Source organism: Oxyura jamaicensis, chromosome 5, assembly GCF_011077185.1.
Source record: "Oxyura jamaicensis isolate SHBP4307 breed ruddy duck chromosome 5, BPBGC_Ojam_1.0, whole genome shotgun sequence".
NCBI classification, from domain to species: Eukaryota; Metazoa; Chordata; class Aves; order Anseriformes; family Anatidae; genus Oxyura; species Oxyura jamaicensis.
Genome location: NC_048897.1, coordinates 37030789 through 37054753, shown reverse-complemented (window position 1 = coordinate 37054753; position 23965 = coordinate 37030789). Strand labels below are relative to the sequence as shown.

Here is a 23965-nt window from a genome sequence, read left to right as displayed (position 1 = left end):
CTTTGGGGATAATTTCATAGGATAGCAAACTTCTACCTCCTCTTCTCTTCTCTTCTCTTCTCTTCTCTTCTCTTCTCTTCTCTTCTCTCTTCTCTTCTCTTCTCGTCTCTTCTCTTCTCTTCTCTTCTCTTCTCTTCTCTTCTCTTCTCTTCTCTTCTCTTCTCTTCTCTTCTCTTCTCTTTTCTCTTCTCTTTTCTCTTTCCCTTCCCTCTTTCCCTTCCCTCTTTCCCTTCCCTCCTTCCCTTCGCTTCCCTTCGCTTCGCTTCGCTTCGCTTCCCTTCCCTTCCCTTCCCTCTCGTCCCCCTTCTCTCCATAAGATCTGTACATTCCTGAGGGGCAGAGGTGGGATCTGTGTGTGTGTTGAGACGTGGATGTTTCTAAACATGAAGCTTTTGAAGAGAATGCTTCTGAGTAGGGCACCATGACTTAAAAACCTGCAAAGAGCAAAGGGTGGTGGAAGATGGAGGAATTGTTTGAGTGGGGATGTTGATACATAGAAAGTCCAAGCTGTGAAACTTGACGGTGTATTTTATGTACATAGCAGTGCAGAAAAATGAAACTCGGAAAAGTCAAGATGGAAGGAAATGAGCCAAGATTTGGGGAGAATTGATTTGGAAGACTGAACAGGCTTTTTTTAAAGAAGCAACAGAGTTGTCAGTAAGGCAGAAAGAGAGAGCAGGAGAGAAGCCAGGGTAAGATAAGCATCAGCTAACTTTGCCAACAGGCCAGGATAATTAGGTAACTATGGAGAGAAGACTTTGGGCATCAAGGAGCCTGTTGCTCATTTTAGAGTAGAATTGTCAGTGTGTTTGCTTTGAAGTTGTGTATGTATATTTATTTAAGCAACACACATAACTAATTGACAAGTGACTGTGTGCGTTTATGCATAAATGTTTTATTTCAGTATAAAACTCTGGTTTGTATCTGAGTAAAGATGAAATTACCATATCTCTCTAGGTCAAATTTCTTGGTTCATTTCTTCTAAGGGAGCTTTGTAAATACAGAGAAACTGTACTGTGTAGTGCAAAATGATATCTGTCCCTCTTGTAAGCCTGATGGAAAAACCATGCCATTGGAAATGATGTCTTTTTATTGATCTTTCGATATTTAGCAGGTTTATCTATCTGTAGCTTTGAGTTTGCCAGTTATCTGTGCATTTGGTTAGCCGTATCCTTGAGCAGAGTACTTTGCTTTTATGACAGTGTTATTTTGGCCTTCTTAAGGCCATGGTGTTGAAACAAATGTAATTAAAGCTCTGAAGTCTGAATTTTTTAGCAAGAGAACATTCCTCTGCACTACCTATGAACCCAAACATTGGAGCATCGAAAGCCTTAGAGTGTCCCATGAGTGAAACGGCCACGATCGATTTCTCATAATCTAGTGCTGGAAGAAAATGCACAAAGCAGTGAAGTATAAATAGTAAAAAGCAATTTTTAAATTATTTTGGTCATTGAAAGCTGACCCTAGTTGTTATAAAGTAGATTCTGTAATTTTAGCCATTTTAGGCTGTACTTAAGCCCCTAAATATAAATGACCTGTTCTTAAGAGGTGCTCAGATGCAACGGTGGGTATCACGCAGTGGCAGGATTTGATTAGGGGTGATGTGCTCTCACCAGCAGCAGAAAGAAGATTATTTTCCCAGAACTAATCTTTGTGGTCTGGAGTGAAGCAAGGTGAGCATCAGGATGGCAGGAAGGGGAGCGTGGATCTGGCTTGGTGTTGATAGCAATGTACCTCAGCAGCTTAAAAATAATGTACTTCTAAGCCTGTATTTCTCTGCCTCAGAATACACTAACAGTTTTAGGGGTCAGCATTTGAAGCTGGGTGTGCTTTGGTTCTTAGGCTGAATGAGTTTCCCAGTCTCTCTGCAATTTGCTTAGGTACAACCTTTAAAAGTAAAATTCTGCGGCTGTGTATGAAGGGATGTGGTTTGTATTTATCTCATATGTATTTTTATAATACCTGGATGTTTAAAAATGACATACAGAGTAACGGTAATCACTGTCTTTTTGGACGTTCCCCACCAGGGGATGGTATGGTAGAAATGTCAACTTACTGTGAGGGTAAAGCAAAAATGATCAAACTGGCTAGCTGTGGACATGAAAAGAAGCAAGTTCAGGTGGAGGCTGTTGGAGGTTGTCATTGCAGCCTGCAGGGATGTAACAGCTGAGCAAACCAAGGGCGTTGTGCCAAGTCACTGGTCAGTGCTGCATTCCGTAGTCCTGCAGCCCAGGGTGGAGGAAGAAAATGCTGAGGACACAGAAAAGTGCAGAATGCAAACAAAGTACTCGGTCCTTGGTTAAAATCTCATTGGGCAGAGCTGCAGTTTTTGATAGGCAGCCAAGGTAAAAGTCCCCGTGAAGCCTCGATGCGCAGCACCTCCGGGTGCGGGGGGCATCAGCCCAGCACGGTGAGTGGGGGCAGGCCAGGCTGTCCCTGGGCTGCCTGCTGGGGGCACTTTGCTGCTGCCAGGTGGGGTGACAGAGGTCGTTGGGTGCAGAAGAGAGGAGCTGAGAAGTGGTATGGAGCTAATGCCTTTTCAGCTTCATCTCTTTGCCTTGTAAACCCACGTTTGTAGTTAATATTTTATTTTGCAGGAGGTAGAGGCCAAGAGATTGTTGCTCAGAAAGTGAGCTAGGATGATAACAAGCTGTGACTTATGTCCTTGCGAGTAAATTGTTTATATTCTGTTTATCTGCAAAGGGTCACTCTTCCTTATTGAAGATGAAACAATTACATCCATGCTCATAGCTGGTTTTGACTCTAAGCACATACCTCCCCAGCAGAACTGTGATTATAAAACCAGTGATTTGGTTGTACAAGGCATGGTCCGCAGCAGCTAGGTCAGGCAGTGGCTTCCACAAGCCACGATACCACTGGTTGCTGTTAAGCTTGTTGCCGTGCAAATAGCATTGAAAATATGATGGCATTCACAGGAGTTGAGACTGAGAAGCTAAAAGGTAAGCAGTGTACTACACAAGGGTCTCTAATGTTTTCTCAATTCTTTGAAAAGCTTAACTTCCACATTTTGCTCACATGCTTTTCTGATGTGTTCTTTAAAAGAAAAAATGTTCTTTTTTTTTTCTTTCTTTCTTTCTTCTTAGTTCCTCCAGGAGTGATACAAAATGGAGCTCGAGTTCTGAGTAGAGGAATATTTCCTGGAGCCAGGCCATTGCCAATCAACCCTATAGGAAGCATGGCTGTTGCAGTAAGGTAAGAGTGGTTCATTGTGGGATCTTTGTGAAATAAATTAGCATTTTGCAGAAAATGTAAAAGTATATGTAAGCTCACATCAGTAGAAACTTTACTGCTTGCTAATATTTCAGAGTATATAAATGAAAAAAACCTCTGCCATCTAATATGTGTGGTTTATCATTCTTTGCAGGACAGTCATAGCATATCTGTCTGTTGCATAGTGGCTTACAAAAAACATAGTTTTGTTTTCACTAGCAAATTGCAGGCAGTTTATGGTGAGAAGCTCGTTGGGTGACCTGTTTTTCTAAGTGCAGATGTGTTTTCCTGCTCCCCCATGCCTCTGCCACTTTTTTAAAGACAATTTCCTGAACCTTTTCCTGGGATTAAATATGAGAGAGAAGCACATCAGTAATATTGAAGCAATTTCTGAAAGATATCTAAACATATAGCTGTCATTTTGTTATTAATGTAGGTCTTCGTGAGGTGGTTTCTTTCATTACAGATTCTATTTCAAGGTTATACTGCAACATTCAAGGGTAAAATGTTGTTTGAAGATCCTCAACTTTTTTCAGAAAGCAGGGCAGTAAGGGACATCTAGTGATGGTAATAAGAACTGTACGTCAGTGCTTTGCTTTACTTAAAGCCGTGAAGGTTTCTTGTTGCAATTTGCCTTTGGTCTAGCTCCGTTTGCAGTCAGTCACAACAGAGATTAATTTGGTCAAGTGTGCTGCCAATGCTCTTTCCTTTCACAGCTCTCTGCATCAGTAAAAGCCATTTCAGTTCAAGCAGTTGTGTGTTCTGGGTGGGGTTTCATAATCAGCGCTGCCCCTGCTTTGCTGGGCTGCTCCACTTGCAGCCTCTGATCTCAGCAAGCGACTGTGGAGCAGTGAAATAAAGTAGCTTGATAGCTACTTACTCCATCATTATTTGCTTGGGATTTTTTCCCATTTGCACTTTAGTTTTTATCCCTTTTTAGAATTAGTGCCTAGCCCTTTGGATAGTTTTTACATCCAATAAATAGGGAGAGAACCTATGGCATTCATGTAATCTTGATGCTTAAAAATGCATAGAGGGGAAGACACTAACTGGAATAAAATCCAGATTTTTGGTGGCAGCTGTTTCAACTGTTTTTCACATTTGCTGCGCTGTAGGGATACAACCCTGAGGGTCATCCTCCAGAAGTCTGCAGTTTGTTTCCATCTTGCTTTTCCACAGTCTGGCCTTGCTAGCAGTGGAGGTCAATCCCCTTCACTAGCTTTGCCGCTGGCTTTGGCCAGGACTTGCATTCTGCTTCAGTGGGGATTGCAGTGCTGTGGGACTATTGGATCATTAATTCTCTCTCTCTATATATGTATTTATATATTTATATTTATGAAGTGTCCAAGCTAAATGGAGGACACAGTGGTCTGTATATTCTCTCTTGAGCTTATCTGCATTTCCAGCTCAGGGCCATTTCTTAAGCAGAGGAGACTGTTTTGTAATCGGGGTTGACTTAGGATGGAGATAGGTCTGTTCTTCCTTCCAGGCTACTCAGAAACTTCCTTCTATGTAGACATCTCCAAACTGCTATGCTGTCGTAAGGCTGTATATAGTTAACTTACGCATTTTCTGAGGACTCTTCTCATGTGTTGTTTTTTTTTCAGCAGGTAGAACAGGATCTTTACCAGCTACCTCCTAACGTAGGTTTGGGAAATAAGGGATTTTACACCTCCCTTGCTTATGTTCTTTTTGCTCTGTCTCAGAGAAAAGCATTTATAATTTGTTAATGCAGACATATTTCTAATTCTTTTTATTCTCTTCTACAGCCTTAGGCAGTATTAGAAATAGCTTGCTATGAATATATTGCTGGTCTGCATGATGTCTGCTCATATTTAAGGGCTCCTGCAATATCCCCTCTCCTAATTCTTGGAAAAAAACATGGTCAGGGAGGCTGTGAAAAATTTTGAGAAGTTAGAGGGCTCTCTGCAGTAGAGCAAGTTCAGAAGGCAGTTTTATCTTGTGCCTGATAGGGATATTAAAATTCAGAACTTCTCTGGGGAGCTCAGCCTGGAGGCACAGTACCTTTTAGACCATCATCCGGGCTTCTCAAAATGGGATACCTCTGTTACCTGTTATTGTAAAAATGAGATCCTGTTCATTCCTGCTTGCTCCTCTCCTCACATACGCAGAGCTAAATGGGGCCTGTCCTGTTGAGCTTTCATGGCATCTCAAGAAAATCCATACTTCTGCTTGTCATGTACAGCAGAGAGAGTTTATCACAGTGTCCATGCATCTGTTGCAGTATGAGTAGGAGTACTGCTCACACAGAGCTGTCATCCCTGCACAGAGGGAGATGCTCCAGTCAGCCTGGCAGGGGGCATTTTCAGGCATGTTCAGGTCAGTTTCCCCTTCCAGCTTTCACCAGGAGTGGTGCAGGCTCCTGTTCCAGTTATCTGCAGAAATTAGGTCCCTCAGCCTGTATATTCAGGAAAAGCCAGACAGCTTCTTTCCAAAATTTTATTCAAATGGGTATTTGAGAGTTCCTCTGGTGTCCCAAGTGAAAGGCCTAAAATGACGTGTTTTTCATTTTAACTTAGGGGACCTCTAGCATTTTCTTGGTAGCGGATCTTTGCATATCAAATTGAACCTCTTACTGGTTTTCTTTATTACTGTACATAACGTAGAAGTTACTGGTTCTTCTCTAAGGTGCTGGCGTTCAGTTGGCCCTTCCTTGCTGTCTGAGGGGTTTATTTCATTTTGTGTTTATTTCCTCAATGTCTTAATGGTCTTTGGGTTTGCTGTCCCCCAGACTGGGGAAATGCTGTTTGCTTGTGAGAGCCTGTCCTCAAACCACAGTCCATGTTTTTGAAGTCTTTTGCTATATAGGATAGCCTGGATCATTCACAGATACAGCATTTATTTCTCCCTTTTTCACCAAGTGCATTCAATGCTTTGGGAAATATTTAGGATCCTAGAGTTATTTAGTACCCAGCCTCTTCCGTGGTTGTCAGGCAAACCACTAGTTTCTCTCAAAAAACAGGCCAGACCACAGACCACCACTTTCCTGTTAATTTTCATGTAGGCTGTGAAACAGAAATGCCTGAGAACATTTTCAGACACTCTTTGCACAGTGTCTGTATCTACGTGTGCTATCTGGTCATAAATTGTTTTTCCTTGCTGGCAGTGAGGTAACTAAAGCAAGTGGCCTGCTGCAGATGGAGTCTGCCAGCTCCCTCCCTGAAGGAGATGCTGTTTTCTGTACCATCACTGGAGTTCCTCACAGTTTGGGGACTGTATAAACTTTTTTTTTTCTTTTTTTTTTGTGCTACTTTTTTCCTTTTAGTGCCCTAGGACATACTCTGGTACTGCTGCTACTGAGTCTCTGCAGACATAAAAGTTTCTGCACTTCTCTGTCCTGATGAACCCTCTCATTTCCCCTCTGCAGGTCTAGCATGTTAGTTCTGTTACACTGCCCGTTGCTTGCACTTACAGTTCAGGTCCATGTCACAAGCCGAAGAATGCAGCAAAGTGAAACATAAATGTCTGTGCAGCCAGCTGAAAGGTTTGGTATCCAGCAGACTGTGCAAATAACTTGCAGTACGTTACCCTGTTGGGCAGACCTCTCTTACCGTCAAAGTAAAGTAACAAAAAGGTTGGTCTTGGGTTAAGCTTGCAGCTGTAATTAGGTGGTATTCTGTTATTCAGAAGGGAAGCCACAACATAGAAGTAAGATGTTGAAATCAGTGATTTCTGTTATGTTAGCTCCCATTAGGTGGAAGGTTTACCGTGCTATTCTTTTCAACAGTGTGACAATGTATTAGCACACCTTGTTCCTGCACAAAGTAGTGATGTGTTGTTGTTCCTATGTAATTACATGCAATTATGTTATCTTTTATATACAAAATAAAATACGGTGGATTTAAGTAGGACGAATGTAGAAAAACCTACTGAAAAGTATTTAAAAACAACAAATCCACCAGTTTCCATGAAGAAAGAATGGCAATTGAGGAGAGAGCATCATTACGTTGTAGTGCATTTGGCTTAAATTGCACAAATAGACCTTTCGTTCCAAACTAATCTACAAATGGAAAAGGCATCCCACACTATTTTTTACTTTGAAATCATCCTCTGGTGTTAAATCTCCACAGCAGAGCATAATTGGATGTGTTTTGACAGTAGCTTTTTATTTACTTTATTCCCACCACTTTTAGCTTGTTTATCATCCATACTTTCCCTGTTGTGGCTGACAAGTCTAAGACCCACCCGAAGACAGCAGGGGAAAATAACGCTTCAAAGCTGCACAGCGTGTAGCATGTCTCTAACATGAGATCCATCATAGATATTTTTGGCAGACCATATCCCTATCCAGTTCCCTGAGTGAATCTAAAAGCAAATGCAGTGATATTCTGAACATGTAGAAAATAAAATACTGAGTTAAAAAGGTATTCAGTGAAAGCCAGCAAAGCCAGTAGTGCCTTCCATGCAGCAAGGAGTTGACTGTGCTTCAAAGGTGAGCTTTTCCTCTTCTATGTAAAATTAGAAAATACCCTTTAGGTGTTTACTTAGGAGGACTTCCACAGACGCGTTAGTAGGTGTAGTCTATCAAAATGGCCAATGTATCTGCAGTGTGCATCGTGGCAAGATACAAGAAGCTTTATCTATATTATTCCAAATGAGTCAGGCGTTACCAGTTACACCGACCCTGTGGAAGAGTACGAGCTTGGAAGAGCTCTTTGCACTATGATTTCAGAGCAGTCAGCAGGAAGCCTCTCACCATGACATTGGTAATTTTCTTCGGTTTTCCTCAGTGCACGAGTTGTTCGTGTCTGTGTCTGCGTGAAGTGGGCGGACCCACTGAGGTGAGGTTGGCGGAGTTTCTCTCCACGGAGAACCTCACCAGCTGTGTGGCATAGGCCTTGTTATTCGATCCAGGGTAGTCTGCAAAAGATGTTTTACAAAATATCCTTGCAAAATTTCTGTAATGGGCCTTTTTTTCTTTTCCTCTGCCCTGAATGTCCATTGTGCTACATAGGCTGTTGAACATTGTTCAGGCGGGCTTCCAGGGTGTCTAGGGTTTATGAAGCTCTGGACTTCAGTACGTGCACTGTGTAGGCATTCTTCCCCATTTTGGGGGTTAGATTAAGGTGTCATCAAATGTAGGATTGGTCTGAATTCTTAATTTCTGACCTCTTGGTTGTGTTCTGTCCTAATTCTGCTTTCCCACGGAATTAGATAGCTGAGGAAAGCAGATGCTTTTAGCTCCCACTGATTTCTTTTTACCTTTGGAGCTGCAGCACTGTATGGACAACTTGTTTCTCGCCCTGGCACACAGGGCTTCATGGTCTGTTCAACGGCCTGTTCTGATGGGAAGGCCGAATGACAACCCCATCCCACACCACTAGGCAGCAAATTCACATGAGATGCAGGTAGAAAAGAGGCAAGCAGAGTTCACAGCTACCTTGGTGGGAAATCTTAAGGAGCAGGTAAAACTGCTAGGATTTGGGACAGTCCTAGTAAAGATGCCGTGGCTGAACTTGGCATTGTTTTTGTTGATACAGTCAGAAAGTTCAGGTTGGAGGATAGTATTGACCATCTTTGCTTAACTATTTGGGGTTTTTAGCTAATATTTCACCAGGATGAGTCCAAGGTAATGTTTCACGCTAGTTGAAAACTTAGGCAAAACTTTTTTATATGCCACTTATGTCTAGGTAACAGGTTAAATTGCTTTTGGTAGAGTTTGTTAGGAAAACTCTATTATTTAAATTAATGTCGGTTAAAAATAAAGTCTGGTGGGAAATTATTGGGATTTTTTTGTTTTTAAATTCTCTTTTCTCAGAGAATATTTCTAGCTTCTGAAGGAATTTCACAGTTCTCTTCAAATTGAAAGCACAATTTCCCAGGGAATTTCCCTAAGTGAAAAAAAATCTGTTTTAAGTTTCCAATATGTTCCCTCTTCCTAGGGAAAGCAAGTGCGTTCACACAGGTAGAGCTACTGCACTTCGTCTATTTTGGAAAAAAGAACAACACGACACACAAAAATACAACACTAACAAGCCTTAGGTCCTTCAGCATGACTAGATTCTAAAATATCTGTTCTTCTTTCACTATTAATGCTACAGTTCCTCTGTAGCTCCTCATCATTGTGGAGTGACTAGAATGGGTGTTGTGCCCAACTTTATTTGAAGAGGCAAGATTGTTAGTTATGATTATTTTAACTTCAAATTTATAGGGCAATTACAAGAGTGTACCTCAGGCTTAGCTTCCATGATGGTGACTTTGTTCCTCATGCTGGCTTTAATTTTTTTTTTTTGTTTTTTCCTTCCTTGAATCAGCCATTCAAGCAGTGATTAAATAAACCAAACAGAAGTAACATGCAGCACAGATGCCAAAGCATAAGTAGAATTATATACTGCCATTATCTATGAATGATTCCTTTTGTTTAGGTAAAAGAACTGGTAGATACTTCCTTTCATGAATTCTTACCTGTATAGTCTTCATGTTCTTGTTTATTACTGGTTTGATCAGCTTAACAAGCCCCAAATCACCCTTGTTGCATTGCATTCCCCTTTCTAATAGGCAGGATCCTTGGCAGCTGAAGGGTTGTTTTTTTTAGTAAATAAAGGACAAAAGTATTGTCTGACAGTTATTTTTCCTGCAAAAAGAAGAGCACTGCTTTTGTCTGAACTTCAGATTTGCTGTTGATATTGACAAAGTGCTCTTTCTGCTAACAGCTCATGACTCATATTTGTTGTGGTCCTTTGCATAGGATTATGCTGTAAAGTATCTCTCTAAGAGCTTCCATCAATAGTGTAACCAGCTTGTTGACTTTTGACTCAATAACCACTGATAGAATCTCATCATACAGCAAGTGAGCATCAGTTATCTTCCATGCGCTTGCTCATCATCCTATCTGCTCCTATGCAGTATTTTTCAATAACAGTTCAACTACCTGTATCTAAAACTTCTGACTTTCCTGAATGTTCCTCTGGAATTACACTACCTATACAGTAAAAGAGTGCTTTACTGTTTTAGCAAACCTGGAATCTGTCAAAATGCGTAAACCACACTTACAGTACCAAACTGTATTGCTTTCTTTTATCTTTTAACTGACTGTTTCCAAAGCTGTCACCTACGCGTATACACTATCTGTCATCCAGAAGGACTGGAGGTAGTTAAGCTGGTACTTAAACTCTACATAGGTTTGTTTTGTTCATCAGAGGAATGTACCTGTCTCTGGGGTGGAATACAGTATTTTTCAGCAGAACTTCTTGCCGTTTTGCAAACAGAATGTGGTTACATATCTTTTTTTTAAAGACGGTAGAGAAATTTAAAGAAGATACATCTGCCCTTGGTAGAAGGATGGAGACTTATTCCTGTCTAATCCCGAGGAAAACCCCTTTAAAAGGCAAAGGCGGTACCATTGTGAAAAGGAAGTTGCTTCATTGCTAACTTGAGATCCAGCTCCTGTGGGCTGCATCTGGCTCCCAATGAAATTAGTAACAGAACTCTTACCAATTAACAATGGGAATGGAATCAGGCTTTCAAAAGGCCAAACTTATCCCTGAAGTGCTTGAGGGTTGTGTAATTTTGCTACAACCAAATTGAAGTATTTTTAAAAGAAGCTGTGCTTGGTACTTTTAGTTGTATAACTGTGGTTGAGGTCCGTCAAGCAAATACAATAGTCCATGTGTATAGGATGAAAAGCTCTAGCGACTGTCCCGTGGCCTTTCCTGACAGAGGAAGCCAGTGCTTTAAAATATTTGAAAATGTCAGTTTCTTGAAATTGTGAAATGAAATGCTGAACTAGAAAATGGGAAGAAAGTAAGGTATTTAAGTATTTTTTCCTCACTGTTATACTAAGCCCTGAACTTTAAATGCTTTATTTTCCCGTGTAATTTAAAAATAATCCAAACTTCAGAGCAGTTGCCGGTTCTAAAAATCTATTATTGTTAGATTGTTAATCTATTGTTTATCACTATTACTGTAGTGATAAAGTTAGAATTACAACCAGAATTATGAGCAATAGTAGATATAGCTGGCCAAAATCTATTCCCTGAAACACAGGGGGAGTTCTGTCTCCTGATGATGTACGTTGAACTTTGTTGATCACCAGATTAATTTGTTAGTGAGTGTGTAACTGTTTAAGAGCAATATAAAGCTTTAGAAAGTCTCAGGGATGGAACATGAATGGTTTAGATATTAGTTTACTCAACTGTTATTTATGTAGTAATATGAATTATAACTAATTCTTCCTATCTTATGTTTGAGCTATTGGCTATCAGATTAATTTCTTCTAGGCTACATGAATTTTGACCTGATGTATATCCTAAAACCCTGTATAATTCATTTTCATTTCTGCGGATATCCTTTGCTAATTCTCTCCTTGACCTGCTTTCTCTTCCTTTTTTATTTCCCCAAGCAGAACTGGTTGGAAATCTTTCAAAATGTAAGTGAAAAACAAAGATTTTTCTGAGATGCAAATGCTGTCCATTTCCTGACCAGTTCCACTATAGCTCCCTTTCTTTTGAAGTGTATTGGTATTTCCTATTTCCTCCCATTCTTTAAGTGATTAAGTTTGTGTTTTTTTTTTTTTTTTTTTTTCACCTGTGTCTTTCTTTGCCATCATACCTATTTGCAGTCACTCTCTGTGGGATCCTAACCCCATATTACTACACCTTCCCCCAGGACATCACTTCTGTAATCCCCAGGCCTTTTCATTCTGTTTTTGTGCTTTTTTGAAAGGATTGGGATCTGGAGTAAGTCCCTTGGGCAGAGCTTTTGAACGCAAATTATAGCCCCTTTATGGAAAAGCAAACACTGAAGACTCAAGGGGGGGCAAACCTTTTGGCACATGGTTGCTCTGCTTTGTGGAACTGTTGCTTTCCTTTTATTGATCCTCTCTGGGAACAAGTAGGGGTAGATCCAATCACATGAAAATGGGCATCTTGATTTAAATCCCATCTCTCAGAAGTCTTGTTCACTAATGATCGAGTCAGTAAGAATCCATTTGAGTTCCTACCTATTCTGTCCTGTGTTTGTTCCCATGGAGCAAGAATTTATTGATGGTTTTATACAGAAGATCAGTGGCATGTGATTTTTATTGAGCCACATAGCTCTGACTATTAGATGCCTAGTAAAATCAAGTCACTTTAATTTTATGCTAATTTATGATAATTTTGAACATCTTTAAATGTAAATTTACCCTAAAAATGAAGAATCTGTCACTTAAAATGCATCACATGCTTTTTCGTAATGACTGATCTTAAGGAGCTGGTTATAAATTCACCTTACAACTAGTTTAGTACGGATGATTTCTTCTTTTAAGCATTTGGCATCCTCTAATGACAACCCCTGCAGTGGCAAGCCATCACAGAGTAAATGCAGCTGGCTTGCTGCACAATCATGAATGACATTGCATTTAGTTATTAATAATTGAAGGAGCTTTGTGTATTCCTTCTGGGTTCTGTATATAATTTATGGATCATAAAGCTACTTGAAAATCTAGGGGAAAATAATTTTATTGAGCAGAAGAGGTTGGCAAGAGGCTTTCTTTGCTAATAACCAGCCCTTCCATTATATACATTTATTTGAAAATACTGTAAATAAGAACATTTGGAGTGAGTGATTAATGCACTGCCTCTTAGCATTGTCCTGCCACTGGTTCTCAAAAGCCTCTTTCTTATTTCAGTAAGCTCCACAGACGAGCATTGAGATGACTAGGAGCTGTGGGATTACCTACCACGCTTATATTTCCCACCTTTCAGCCTTACCTTTCTGAAATGGATAATACTCTGCTGTTTCTTCTGTAAAGAAAGCAGACCCGAGGTCCACCCCCTGAACCCTAAAGCACTTTCCCGTATTTTAAGTAGAGGCACAGTAATACTCTGGGCTTGCCACTGGGCCATTCCTCCTAAGAAATAGCTGTGCTCAGTGTGCATTTAAGAAAAGGTTCTTACCCAACACAGCTGTAAATGTGTGAAGGCACCGTGGTGATAGCATGGAGGCAGTAGGACCAGATTTTGAAGCAGTTTATCACGTGATAGTTTAACAGGCAACAGTCTTGCTTGGTTTTGGTATTTTTATTGATAGAGGGGTTCAAGGCACGTGAACTGGCAGGGGCAGTGACAATGCCTTTACTCAGTGATGAGCATCCTCCTCTTGTTTTTTCAGTAGGAGTTAAACACTGCACAGGGTCAGTCCCTTCTGCAACAGCCTTTCAGGCATTGCGTTCTGTACTGTGAAGTCAGTGGCAATGCTCTAATATTTTCCAGTGCAGAAGGGGACACTATTAGTTTTAAAATATATCGTGCTGCAGTAGTTCCTGCAGTGCTGAGAGCCATAAAACGGAAGTGGAAAATGACAACTTCTAGAGCAAACCCAGATTTTTTTCTACTGTTTGTTTTAAGCACATCATAATATTTGTTGACAGCTAGTGTCTTAATGTTATATCATTTTTAAGATTGTCAGTAAACTGATCTCAGTCAGAAACACGACTGGGTTACTACCTGAGTGCTGTACTTGGGTGCACACACTGTCAGGAAAAGTCCTGTCTGGGAGCCGCGCTAATTCCAGCTGAAACATTTGCCACCCTGGAGAGCTGAGGAAGAGTCTTTGAGAGGAGGCAAAAGCTGTACACCAGGAAGGTGGTGTCTCTTCCCCACATTATTGGTAGTTTAATTTTACATAAAAAGGGTGGAGGGAAAAGCATGCACCTCATGAGAGCATATTTAATAACTAGTAGATAAGACAATGTTGTTAGTTTTTTCTATTTTTTTTTGTTTTAAACTTAGAGCAGGACTGTTCAGTCATTGCTTATTGTGGCCATCCTCCGTGCTCCCACCTCTTGTACGCGGCTGCCTTTCTCTGGCCTTGTTACATGTGTAGAGTCCAATTCTCAAGCAACTGGAGTCTGTAAAAAGTCAGGCTCTGAAAGTGGCCTGCACGGACACTGCTTTGATGGTCATAATTTTAGATTCTCTGTCAGTTGGTTTTACCTCAGTATCTTTTGCACTGTAGCAGGATTACTTCTGTGTGGTTTTTAAGACCGCTTTGATTTGTTGTTACAGGAATGGGATAACAAACTGCCGGATGCGGACAGAAAGTGAACAGTCGTGTGGCTCTCCAGTTGTTAGCGGTGACCCGAAGGAGGATCACAACTACAGCAGTGCCAAATCTTCCAACCACAGGAGCACATCACCTGCTAGTGACTCCGTTTCCTCTTCCTCTGCTGATGACCAGTATGAATTTGCAACTAAAGGTAGCCAAGACAGCAGTGAAGGAAGTGAAGTTAGCTTCCAGAGCCACGAGAGCCATAGTGAAACAGAAGAGGAGGACAAAAAGCAAAATCGGAAGGAGACCAAGGATTCTTTAGCTGACAGTGGGTATGCATCCCAGCACAAGAAAAGGCAACATTTAATGAAGGCGAAAAAAGTACCGAGTGACACACTGCCTCTTAAAAAGAGACGTACGGAAAAGCCCCCTGAGAGTGACGATGAGGAGATGAAAGAAGCGGCAGGATCTCTCCTGCATTTAGCAGGAATTCGATCCTGTTTGAACAACATCACCAATCGGACGGCAAAGGGGCAGAAAGAGCAAAAGGAAACCACAAAAAATTAGAACAAATCAATGATTTGTTTGAACTTACAAAGTTTTGTTTCAGCACGTCAGGTGAATTCTAATGATTTGTGGCAATATCAGCAATTTTTTCCTTTTTTTTTCTTTCTATTTGTTTTTGGTTTTGTTTTTTTCTTTTTTTTTTCTTTTTTTTTTGACCCTTAAGATTTTTACTTTTAAAGGAGATTGAAGCCATAGAACTCATACTGACACTCAGCTAATTTACAAAAGCTTTTCATTACCTGAAGACAAAAAGTTAACAACAACAAAAAGCCAAAATTGCCATTGCTTTCTCCGGCTTGTCAAAAAAATGCATGGTCGAATACGCAGTGACATCAACATTATTGTGATGGGAGTAAAATTGGGCACTTGGAAATCCCTCTTACACTAGAAGAGATGTGCATAATTTTGTAGTCATTCAGGCCTGGCCCTTAAGGATTTTTTTTAATGGCCTTACAATTGGGTTATAAGTGAATGTGAATAAAGAGATTTGGGGGAAAGAGGAGGCACGTACTTCTCAACACCAAACCAAGAACCATCTAGAGGCACTCGGATACTGTGCCATAGAAGTCTTTGGACAGCCACTGGTGGCAACTGCGCAAACCGTAATGCACTTGTAGTGCTACATGTACTATACGTGGCTCATAATGTGAAACCTTAAGTTTGGGGAAAGTGAAACTATGTATGCAATGGGTTTCAGTGAAACGATGAGAAGAAATGGAGGGGCACTGTCGATAGCATCGCTTATCATTGAATTATGTCTTCTATATTAAATTAAATATTCAAAAAGCCATAAGCCTGAAAATCAGCACTGCGTGCAAAAAATAATAGTGATAGGGAAAAACAAGCTATGTCTTCTAAACTGCCTGAGTGAAAAGCAATCAAGTCTAAGAAATTAAAGCTATATTAAGGAAGGAAATAAACCAGAATCTTTTTCTGTGGATCAAATACTTGATCTAACTGGGGGAAAAAAGCTACAAAACCTGCCATTAGTATTATTCTGTAATTCACAAAACAAGACAGCATATTGGTGAGCAGTGAAATTAAGTTCAACAAAACAGCTCCAACACTGCCCTCAGAACTGAGTGTGCAGTTAATGTCAGTCAGGATTCGTCTGTGCAAAAATAACAGCAGATTTCCAGATTCAACCAGCGTAGCCAGCAGAAAAAATTTGATCCACATTGCATGGATTCCTTTTGGGAGGGGGGGAACACAAAAAGCAAACAACGTTTTTTTATTCAAAGATGACAAAGTTCTTGTAAGGTAAATAATGTATTTAGCATGAAGCATGAATTATTTTCATATAAATATAGAAAATAGAGAAAAAGGCTATGCCTCTAATTTTTAAGCCCTTAGGCTTAGAGTTTGATTTTTTTTGTTGGAATTTTTTTTTCATTTTGTTTTTGTTTTGTTTTGTTTTGTTTTTGTTTTGGTTCTTTTTTGTTGTTGGGGTTTTTTTGAAGCAGGTGTTTAAGGTTTAACCTTCTTCAGGGACAAACACTGACTGTTGGGGAACTTACTCTGCAATATTAAAAAATAAAATCTTCATGCTCTGGTAGGGCTTGGATGGTTGAATTATACTGCCTTGTCTGCACATTCAGCCCCCCTCTCCCTACTTCTGTTTAAAAAAAAAAAAAAAGAAAAAAAGAAAAAAAAAGTTAAAAGTGTGTCCTTTCTTCGTCTGTACATGTGTAACATGACGCAATAATCTGAGGGCAAGTTTAGTAGTGAGTGTGTATGACAGAATCAAGAGAATAATGGGAGATTAATTGAGGAAAACTCGCTGATTTGATTCAGGAATAAGTAGACAAGAAAATAGCTTTGCTAATTTGCCATGAGAAAATGAAGTTAGTAAAGAGCCTTACTGAGGTGTCCCGAGAAAAAACAGTGCTACAGGGGGTGTGATTCAGGTATAGTGCTCCTCTCCTGACATGATGACTGTTAGATTGGAGACCCCTACAGCCGAGGGAAGCTGTGAAATAAATAATACAGTCTCTCACCTGGATTTGTCAGTTTGGCATGAAAAATTCCACATGTAGAATATCCTAGAGGCAAAAAGAAAATCCCAGGGACTGAAAAACTCTACCACTTAACAGAATGAAATGGTCTGCTTCTGTAAGAGAATACAGGCTTATAGCCCTGACAGCTGTCCCAGGCAGCAGCATCACCAAGGCGGAGCTAGTTTATGGAGAGTGAGTTAGAGAAGGGTCTGACTTCCCACTCTGTGAAGTGAAATAAAAACTGCACTTGTATGTGCACTTACGAAGTGGGAAGACTGAAGGGCAGGCTGGGCTGGGCCTGCCAGCCTTCCCATGCTCCACGAAGATTTTGTAATGTAAAGAACAGGACCACGCTGGGGGCAGCACACAGCATTGTGCCTCTCCTCCCATCCCACCCGTGTGTCCCGGGATCCAGGAGCTGCCTGACAGCTGCTGGAGCCCAGCACAACTGCCAGCTATGCAGATCAGGAAGGAGAGAGCCAAGGACGGTGGAAGGAGCAGCTGTGTGCTCCCCTCTTTGCTGGTCCTAGGGCTGATGGCCAGCGTAAGCTGAAGTTGGAGTACGTAGATACTGAATCCATTGGCTGCCAACAGTCCTTGATATAAAGTTGGGGAAAACAGGAAGTTTTCTGTCGGCCAGGTAGCACAGCGATGAATGAGCCATATCCTTCCCTCTGGCCAGAGCCCTCCCAGTGTGGTTGCACTGGGTCAGTCGCCTTGGTCCTTTCTGTTGCGGACTTGGGGACAGTCACTGGAAATACAGGCCGCACAGTACCAGCTTGCCGCCACCTTCACTCAGTGCGTAAGTTGTTCCATCGAGGAGCTCCTCTAATAATTATCAAAAAGCCACATTTAAAACTCAAATTCAGTGGCAGAAGATACACTCAAAATGGGGCACAGCCATTTCTTTCCTCCAGAGAAAGCGATGTGGTGGTGTGCTGGTGGCCAGCTCCTGCCCAGTCACACACAACACTAATTCAGAGCAACCTCACTGATTGCAGTGCAGGCAAGATCAGTATCTGCTGTACGCCTACCATACATTCATGTGGACTATTGGTGGCTAGTAATATAATTACCTCTAGTATTATCTTAGAAAATGGTCATTCTGCATAAATATCTAATTAGGCGGGTTATTTTTATATATATACACGTATATAATCTATCTACAACTTCAACACCTCCTTTGTATACTTGCTGGTAAACTTAAAATGTTGGCAAACATCTATTTTCATGTAAAATGTGTTGTTCCTAGTCTGATCTGCTGAGGAGGTGGTGTTCAGTAGGAATTCACACAGTTTTGTTCAGGAACCAGCAGTTTGGCTGAGCAATGATGCCATCAACAGATGATTTCTGGAGTTTAAAACAACTTGTCCCTACCGACCCTTCCTCTAACTATTGATGGGAAGTACGTAATTTGGAGTTGTAGAAAATATTTATGAGTCGCCTTTTAAAACGTTTTTGTGCCTGGCTGACAATGGCAGCTTTGTCAGAATTGGTAAGAATGCTCCATCAGAAAAGTTCTCTTATTTAAGAGGAACTGAAACTTTTCCCCCCCAAAAAAAGTGCGTGGTCAGCCTCTCAATCCAGTTGTCTCTCCTTTCACCAAGTCATGCCAAAAACTGAGTGGTAATTGCACTGTATTACGAACTCTCACTTGCCAGACATGAGGTGGTTTGGTTTCCTTGTTTGCTTTCCTTACTAAGCCATTTCTAGGTGAGAAGTCAGAGAATCTCTGACTTCCGATTTTCCTCATCCTATCAGTATTGCCAAATTCATGGTTCTTCAAAACAGGTGGGGGCTCGGGGAATCCCAGTAGGTCAGCAAGCGTTTAGTGGCAGGTTTCACACGGGTGTGTGCTTTAAGGGTCGCTCAGACTTCACCACACGTTCCTCTGGAATATATATGCCTTCTGCAGCAAGGGGCTCTTGCAGGCCAGAGCTAATGCCACAAGCAGATTTCACTGGAGTCTGCAGGGAGGTGAAATCTGTCGGTCGTGCTTGCATGCTGCAAGCAGGTTGATGTTCTACTGAGAAGTCATTTTGATGCAGATTTTGCCTGCATTTAGAAATTCAAGCACAGGTCTTGAACAGCTTTAATGCATCATCTGTAGCTGTTTCTGAAAGCAATCTGATGTTGATCTTTTCCTGGCAAAACCAGCAGTAGTTCTGTCGAGGTCACCAGAGTTTTGCAGAGTGATGAGACGTGCTGTTTAGGACTACAGAACTAGCCTGTGACTGTATTCTCACTGGTAACTCAGTTGATGTCCATAGGCTGACTCCTGTCTTACCTTAAAATGGGAAAAGGAGTCCCACAGGAGGTGCATCAGCTCCCAGGGTTCAACTGAATTGCCGTCTACCTTTGCAAAAGATACAACGAAACCCTGTGGGCTGCATTCTTCACTGGAGTGAGGTAGTGGGATGTCAACGTACTTGAGCAAAGAACGAAATCCCAAATTGTATGCCAAACGGCACCATGGATAAAATGACCAAAACAACACTTTGTCCTATTTTCTCGGCAGCCACAATTGATATTGGCTCCCAAATCATTGAGGCCCTGATTTTGCTTGAAGTATTTCTGTATCTAAAGGTGTAGTTAGGCGTGGTCTGAGATTTTCTAGAACCTCCGGGTGTCTCCTCTCCATTGCAGTCAGTGGACCTATGAACACCCAAGTGCTCTTGAAAATCTATTTTAATATTATTGCCATTTTTCCTTTGATCTGGCCCTAGGCATTTTTTAAAACATTCCTCTCCCATAGCCCAGGATTAGAAGAAAACTACAGAGAGAGTGCATTTACAATTTCAGATGCAATGCAACTTACTTCACTTCATGGAGAATGCAGACAGGCTCCTTCAGGTATGCCACTGCTGCCTCAAGAGCTCATTGGCATACTTTGTAGGAAACGTTTTAAAACTTTTTCTTGACTTTGCCACCAAAAGAGCATTTGAACCATACATCCTCTTGATTGTAACAGAGTATCAGTGTTGACTGTCTGACCAGTTAAGTTTTAGTGTTCTTCACAGCCCTCCAGTAATATATCAAACACTGTTATGCACATAATGCAGCACTGTGATCTAATTTAAATAATACTTTTTTATTATTTATACTACTCTATGTAATATACATCAACACTTTGCTATATAACCTAAGTGATAACCCTCTTCTTAGTTATCTGCCAAACTCTGACTTTCTGTTTGGTTTATATTGCAGTTAGCACAGTTACCGAGTTGTAATGATGTCTGTTTTCCTTTGAAATGGAATGTGTAAGTCGAACTATACATTTGTGTGTTTCTGTTTTAAGCTGGAGTTTATAAGGATTTACACACAACATTCGGTGTTCTGTATAAATCTGCATACATTTGTGAATTCATCTGTTAACCCCCTTTTATTTAGAAAGTATTAATTGATGGTGGTTTATTAGGGTTTTTTATTTTTGCATTTTTATTTTTAGTACTGGTTATTCTTGAATTAAGCAGAGACTTGTCAGCTGGGTTGCTTTATCATGTATATGACCTTACGATTCTTCCACAGTTCAGCCAACAAGTACTAGCTTCACTGACCAAAAAGAAGTCTCAACCTAATGTGTCTATGGTGCTGTATTTTGCTGGTGTACATTTAAAACCAGAAATGATCTAAAGGTCACTTTGAGTTGTTCTAATAAGTAGCCTTTCCTGGTTTTGGGAGCTTGGGTTTTGTTTTTGTTTTAGCATTGAAACAAGGAATATTTATCTGAAGCTATGTAATGGTTTTTCTACTGTATCACATTTCCTTTTGCAAAGAGGGGGAAAATGACCTGATGTAACAGTCTCTCACAGTCAATGGAAGGCTTTTTTTTTGTTTCACTTTTTCATTTTCAGTTAATTTCATTGAGCTTTGGATCAGGCCAGCAGTTATGAGAGCTCATTGTCTGCGGGTTTAAGGGATAAATGGCAACTTGTGCTAAAATGACGTGTTGTGCTCTATGATGGCCATCATCTAGAAATGGGATTCTTCCTCTTTCGTTTACTGTGGCCTAAAATCCCAAGACTTTCTTTTTTTTTCATTCAGATGACATTAAACTTCAGTACATTTTTAAGTTAAGAGAGCATTGTACATTTCTTGAGTATGTGTGTGGGATTTTTCAACAACTGAAAGTAATACCTGTATCTGATAACCAGTTCCATGCCTGCATCATTCACACTCACTACTTAAAACTGCCATGATGTAAAATGTTGGGGGGAATGACTTGTGTGTGTATGAAAAGCATTATGGACTTGTACATTTTTTTATACTCTGATCTGTAATTTCTGAAATATTTTGTTTTACAGAAAAAAGTGATAAAGCAATCAAAAGACCAAGAGATTTAATATCGATGCTTAAGGGTCACAGGACCTTAACTGGCCAATAAGTTAATTTAGTACAGTGATAAGCCAATTTTTTTTTCCTGTACTTGGCGTCTGAAACTGCCAATTTCATCAATATTAAAATACGAACTGTGATGGGGAATGAACAGTGATGTTAAGTTGTATTTGTGTTTACCTAAATGAGCAGTCCGAAGGCAAGTGCAATCAGCTGATCTTTAGGAAATATGAAAATGTTGATTTAGAGGCATACTTGCATTTTACATTTTCTTGATGTGTAATCATATTGCCAAAGACAAACTATTTCATCAATTATTATTGTAAATAACACTTTCCCAAAACCTACCATAAAGTTTCTGTGATGTATTGTCTTCCAGTTGCAATAAAAATTACTGAGTTGCATCAATTGAACAATTGTAGTTTTGTGAATGTTGGCTTCAAAATATACTCAGATATTAAGGAGGAACAACAGTGATTTTCTTTTGTGAATTAATTGTTTCATTTTTAAATAGTTCTAGCCCCAGTGGAACGTTACTTGTATCTTCACTGCAGTAGGTATCAACTCATGTTAATTTGCTGGCATATGCAAATGAGTAGACAATATTAAATTGCTGTTAAAGTTAGGGTCTGATCTTCCTTTGTCATCAGTTTCACAGCCTGGAAACAAAGCTGATTTCACTGGAAATTGTGTTTTGTTTTGTTTACATTACCAACTATCAGGTTCAGTAATCGTACATGTATATCAGGATGTATATAAGAGTCCAAAAATCCTTGCTTTCTAATCTTAGCATCAGCCCTCCTCAGGCTTGCTTCTTATTTCTGCAGCACCAGAACTCCCAGTTCTTCTGCCAAGTTACTCCTGTGCATTGCTGTATGAAGAGACTCTTTGTAGGAGGAAATACTGTAAAGCTGAGAACTTGAAAGCCAGTTGCCTAAAGCAAATCAGTCCTTCACCATCTAGTAGATGTCCTACTCCTCAAGTCCTTGGAGCCACCCCAGGCTGCCACAGGGACCAGTTCTGCTAAAACCCAGCCTGGTCGATGTCTTTCTGCATAGTCCAAGCAATAAAACATAAGGCTAGAGCAGGGGAAACAGTGCAAAAGTCCTCTCTTCAGTGGGTGAATAATAAAGGGTATATAAAACAATGTAGTTGCCTCATAGCTGTCTCCACTTGAAACTAATCTGAGGAGCAAAATCTTACAAATTATTCCCCAAGTACTGTGGTTTGAACATGGGCTCTGCGACAAGGCCTGTGTATTTATAGATTTAACTTATAACAGGGCTGAGCAGAAAGAGAAGAAAAGCTCTACTGTTCTTTTCTGCAGCTGGGTGGAGCCACTGCTGGCAGAGGAGGGTGGTTCCCGGCCGCTCCGTGTGCTGGCAGCTGAGGCCGTGCTGCAGAAATACCCCTCAGCCCTTGCTGCCCTGCGGTTGGAGCTGGGCACCCCACTGCAGGCATCTCAAGGACCTGGTAGGTGTGGACACCTCCTGGGGGCACAGGGCAGAAGAAACACGTTTCTGAGATAGGTGTAGAAGAGCGTGAAGGCCCACAGCTCCCTGTCCCGCTCTCCCTCACGCTGCGCCCTGCAACACCTCATGGCATATGGGGAGCTGCTGGACAAGAGGAACCTGGCCCACCCGGCCATGGCACAGGAGATTTTAGCCTTTAGATGCAGCCAAATGTGGGGTCTTGGGCTTGCTTTGCAGGGGAATTGCAGGAAGGCCTTAAGTGGTTCACCTCAGGCACTCGGAGGCAGGCCAAATCCCAGCTGTGCTGCAGCTTTTTGTGCAACCTTGAAATTTGCTTGTCATGGGCAAAATGGTCTCCAGTTGCAAATTTTACTTTATTGCCAATTAACACAAGCTGCTGATTGCTCATTTGGGTATTTAGAAAGGACACAAACAATCAACCACTTGCATAAACACCTGTCCTACCTCTTCTCCAGCCTCAACATCCCTGTTTTCACCACAGGTTACAATCAGTTTGTTGAAATGCCTCCAGCAAGCCACCGGGCAGCATGAGCAGTCCAAGTAACTTGTGTGGGGGCTCTTTTGCTGCTCTTTGATGCTTACTGGTCGTCATGCTGGTTTGGGCCTACTCAGTTCCTCTGCTGCCCTTTCTTCAGGGCTGTCACTGCTCCAGCATGGGCTACTATGGGATGCAGACCCTGAGAGGTGCCCATGCTCCATCATGGGTGGCCTACAGGCTGCAGTCCCTCCTTAAGAAGTGCACATGCCCCTTTTGACACAAAGTGGCTCTCCAGCCCCCTATTTGCTGGATTCTTTAATAAATACACTCAGGCAGAAGTACCCTGTCCTTCTTTGCCCGCCCACAGTCGTGGTGCCCAGCAGGTCCCTCCCTGTTGTTGACTTCAGCCTTGGGCTGACCAGATCTGGTTGTGACCAGCTCAGCAGGCACTGGGGCCACCACCCCCATGCTGAAACCAGGTCCCTCCTGGCCACCGCAGCACCTCAGAGGCCACCTGAGGTTGCTGGGCCTGGCCACGTCTGCAGGTTGACATGCCATCAGTGCCCTCTGGGCCTTGCTCCACACAGGGGCACCTGCCCACCAAAAGCCACCATGCTGTCAGAGGCCCTTGCTGCCCACTGCTCCCTGCATGGCGGCAGGGGCCTTCAGGAGCCTCGTGGAGAGACAGCAGGGCTAGATGTAAGGCAAGTATAGGACTTTGAACTTTTATATTGCAAGTTTTAGCTAAAAACATCCAAACAACCCAGGCAGGGCACGTGCCACTTCTGTTGAGACTGCAGAGCTGCCTCATGTCCTCATCCAAGCCCTCTGGCCCTCACTGGAGCTGAGCTCCTGCATGAGGCTGAGAGGGC

General features: G+C 41.5%; 1 protein-coding gene across 7 annotated transcripts in view; it reads left to right on the top strand.

Moving 5' to 3' along the window:
* The window catches only part of FOXN3 (forkhead box N3), a 203315-nt gene extending 181780 nt beyond the window's left edge, over positions 1–21535 (top strand). For 4 of the 7 annotated variants that reach the window (XM_035328595.1, XM_035328593.1, XM_035328598.1 and 1 more), the window contains 3 exons: positions 3105–3213; positions 11597–11620; positions 14241–21535. In XM_035328595.1, the coding sequence (XP_035184486.1) occupies positions 3105–3213; positions 11597–11620; positions 14241–14790 (683 nt within the window). In that variant the 3' untranslated portion in view covers positions 14791–21535. The remainder of the gene's footprint in view (positions 1–3104; positions 3214–11596; positions 11621–14240) is intronic. The other 3 variants (XM_035328599.1, XM_035328597.1, XM_035328596.1) reach the window with 1 other exon arrangement.
* Positions 21536–23965: the final 2430 nt, after the last annotated feature.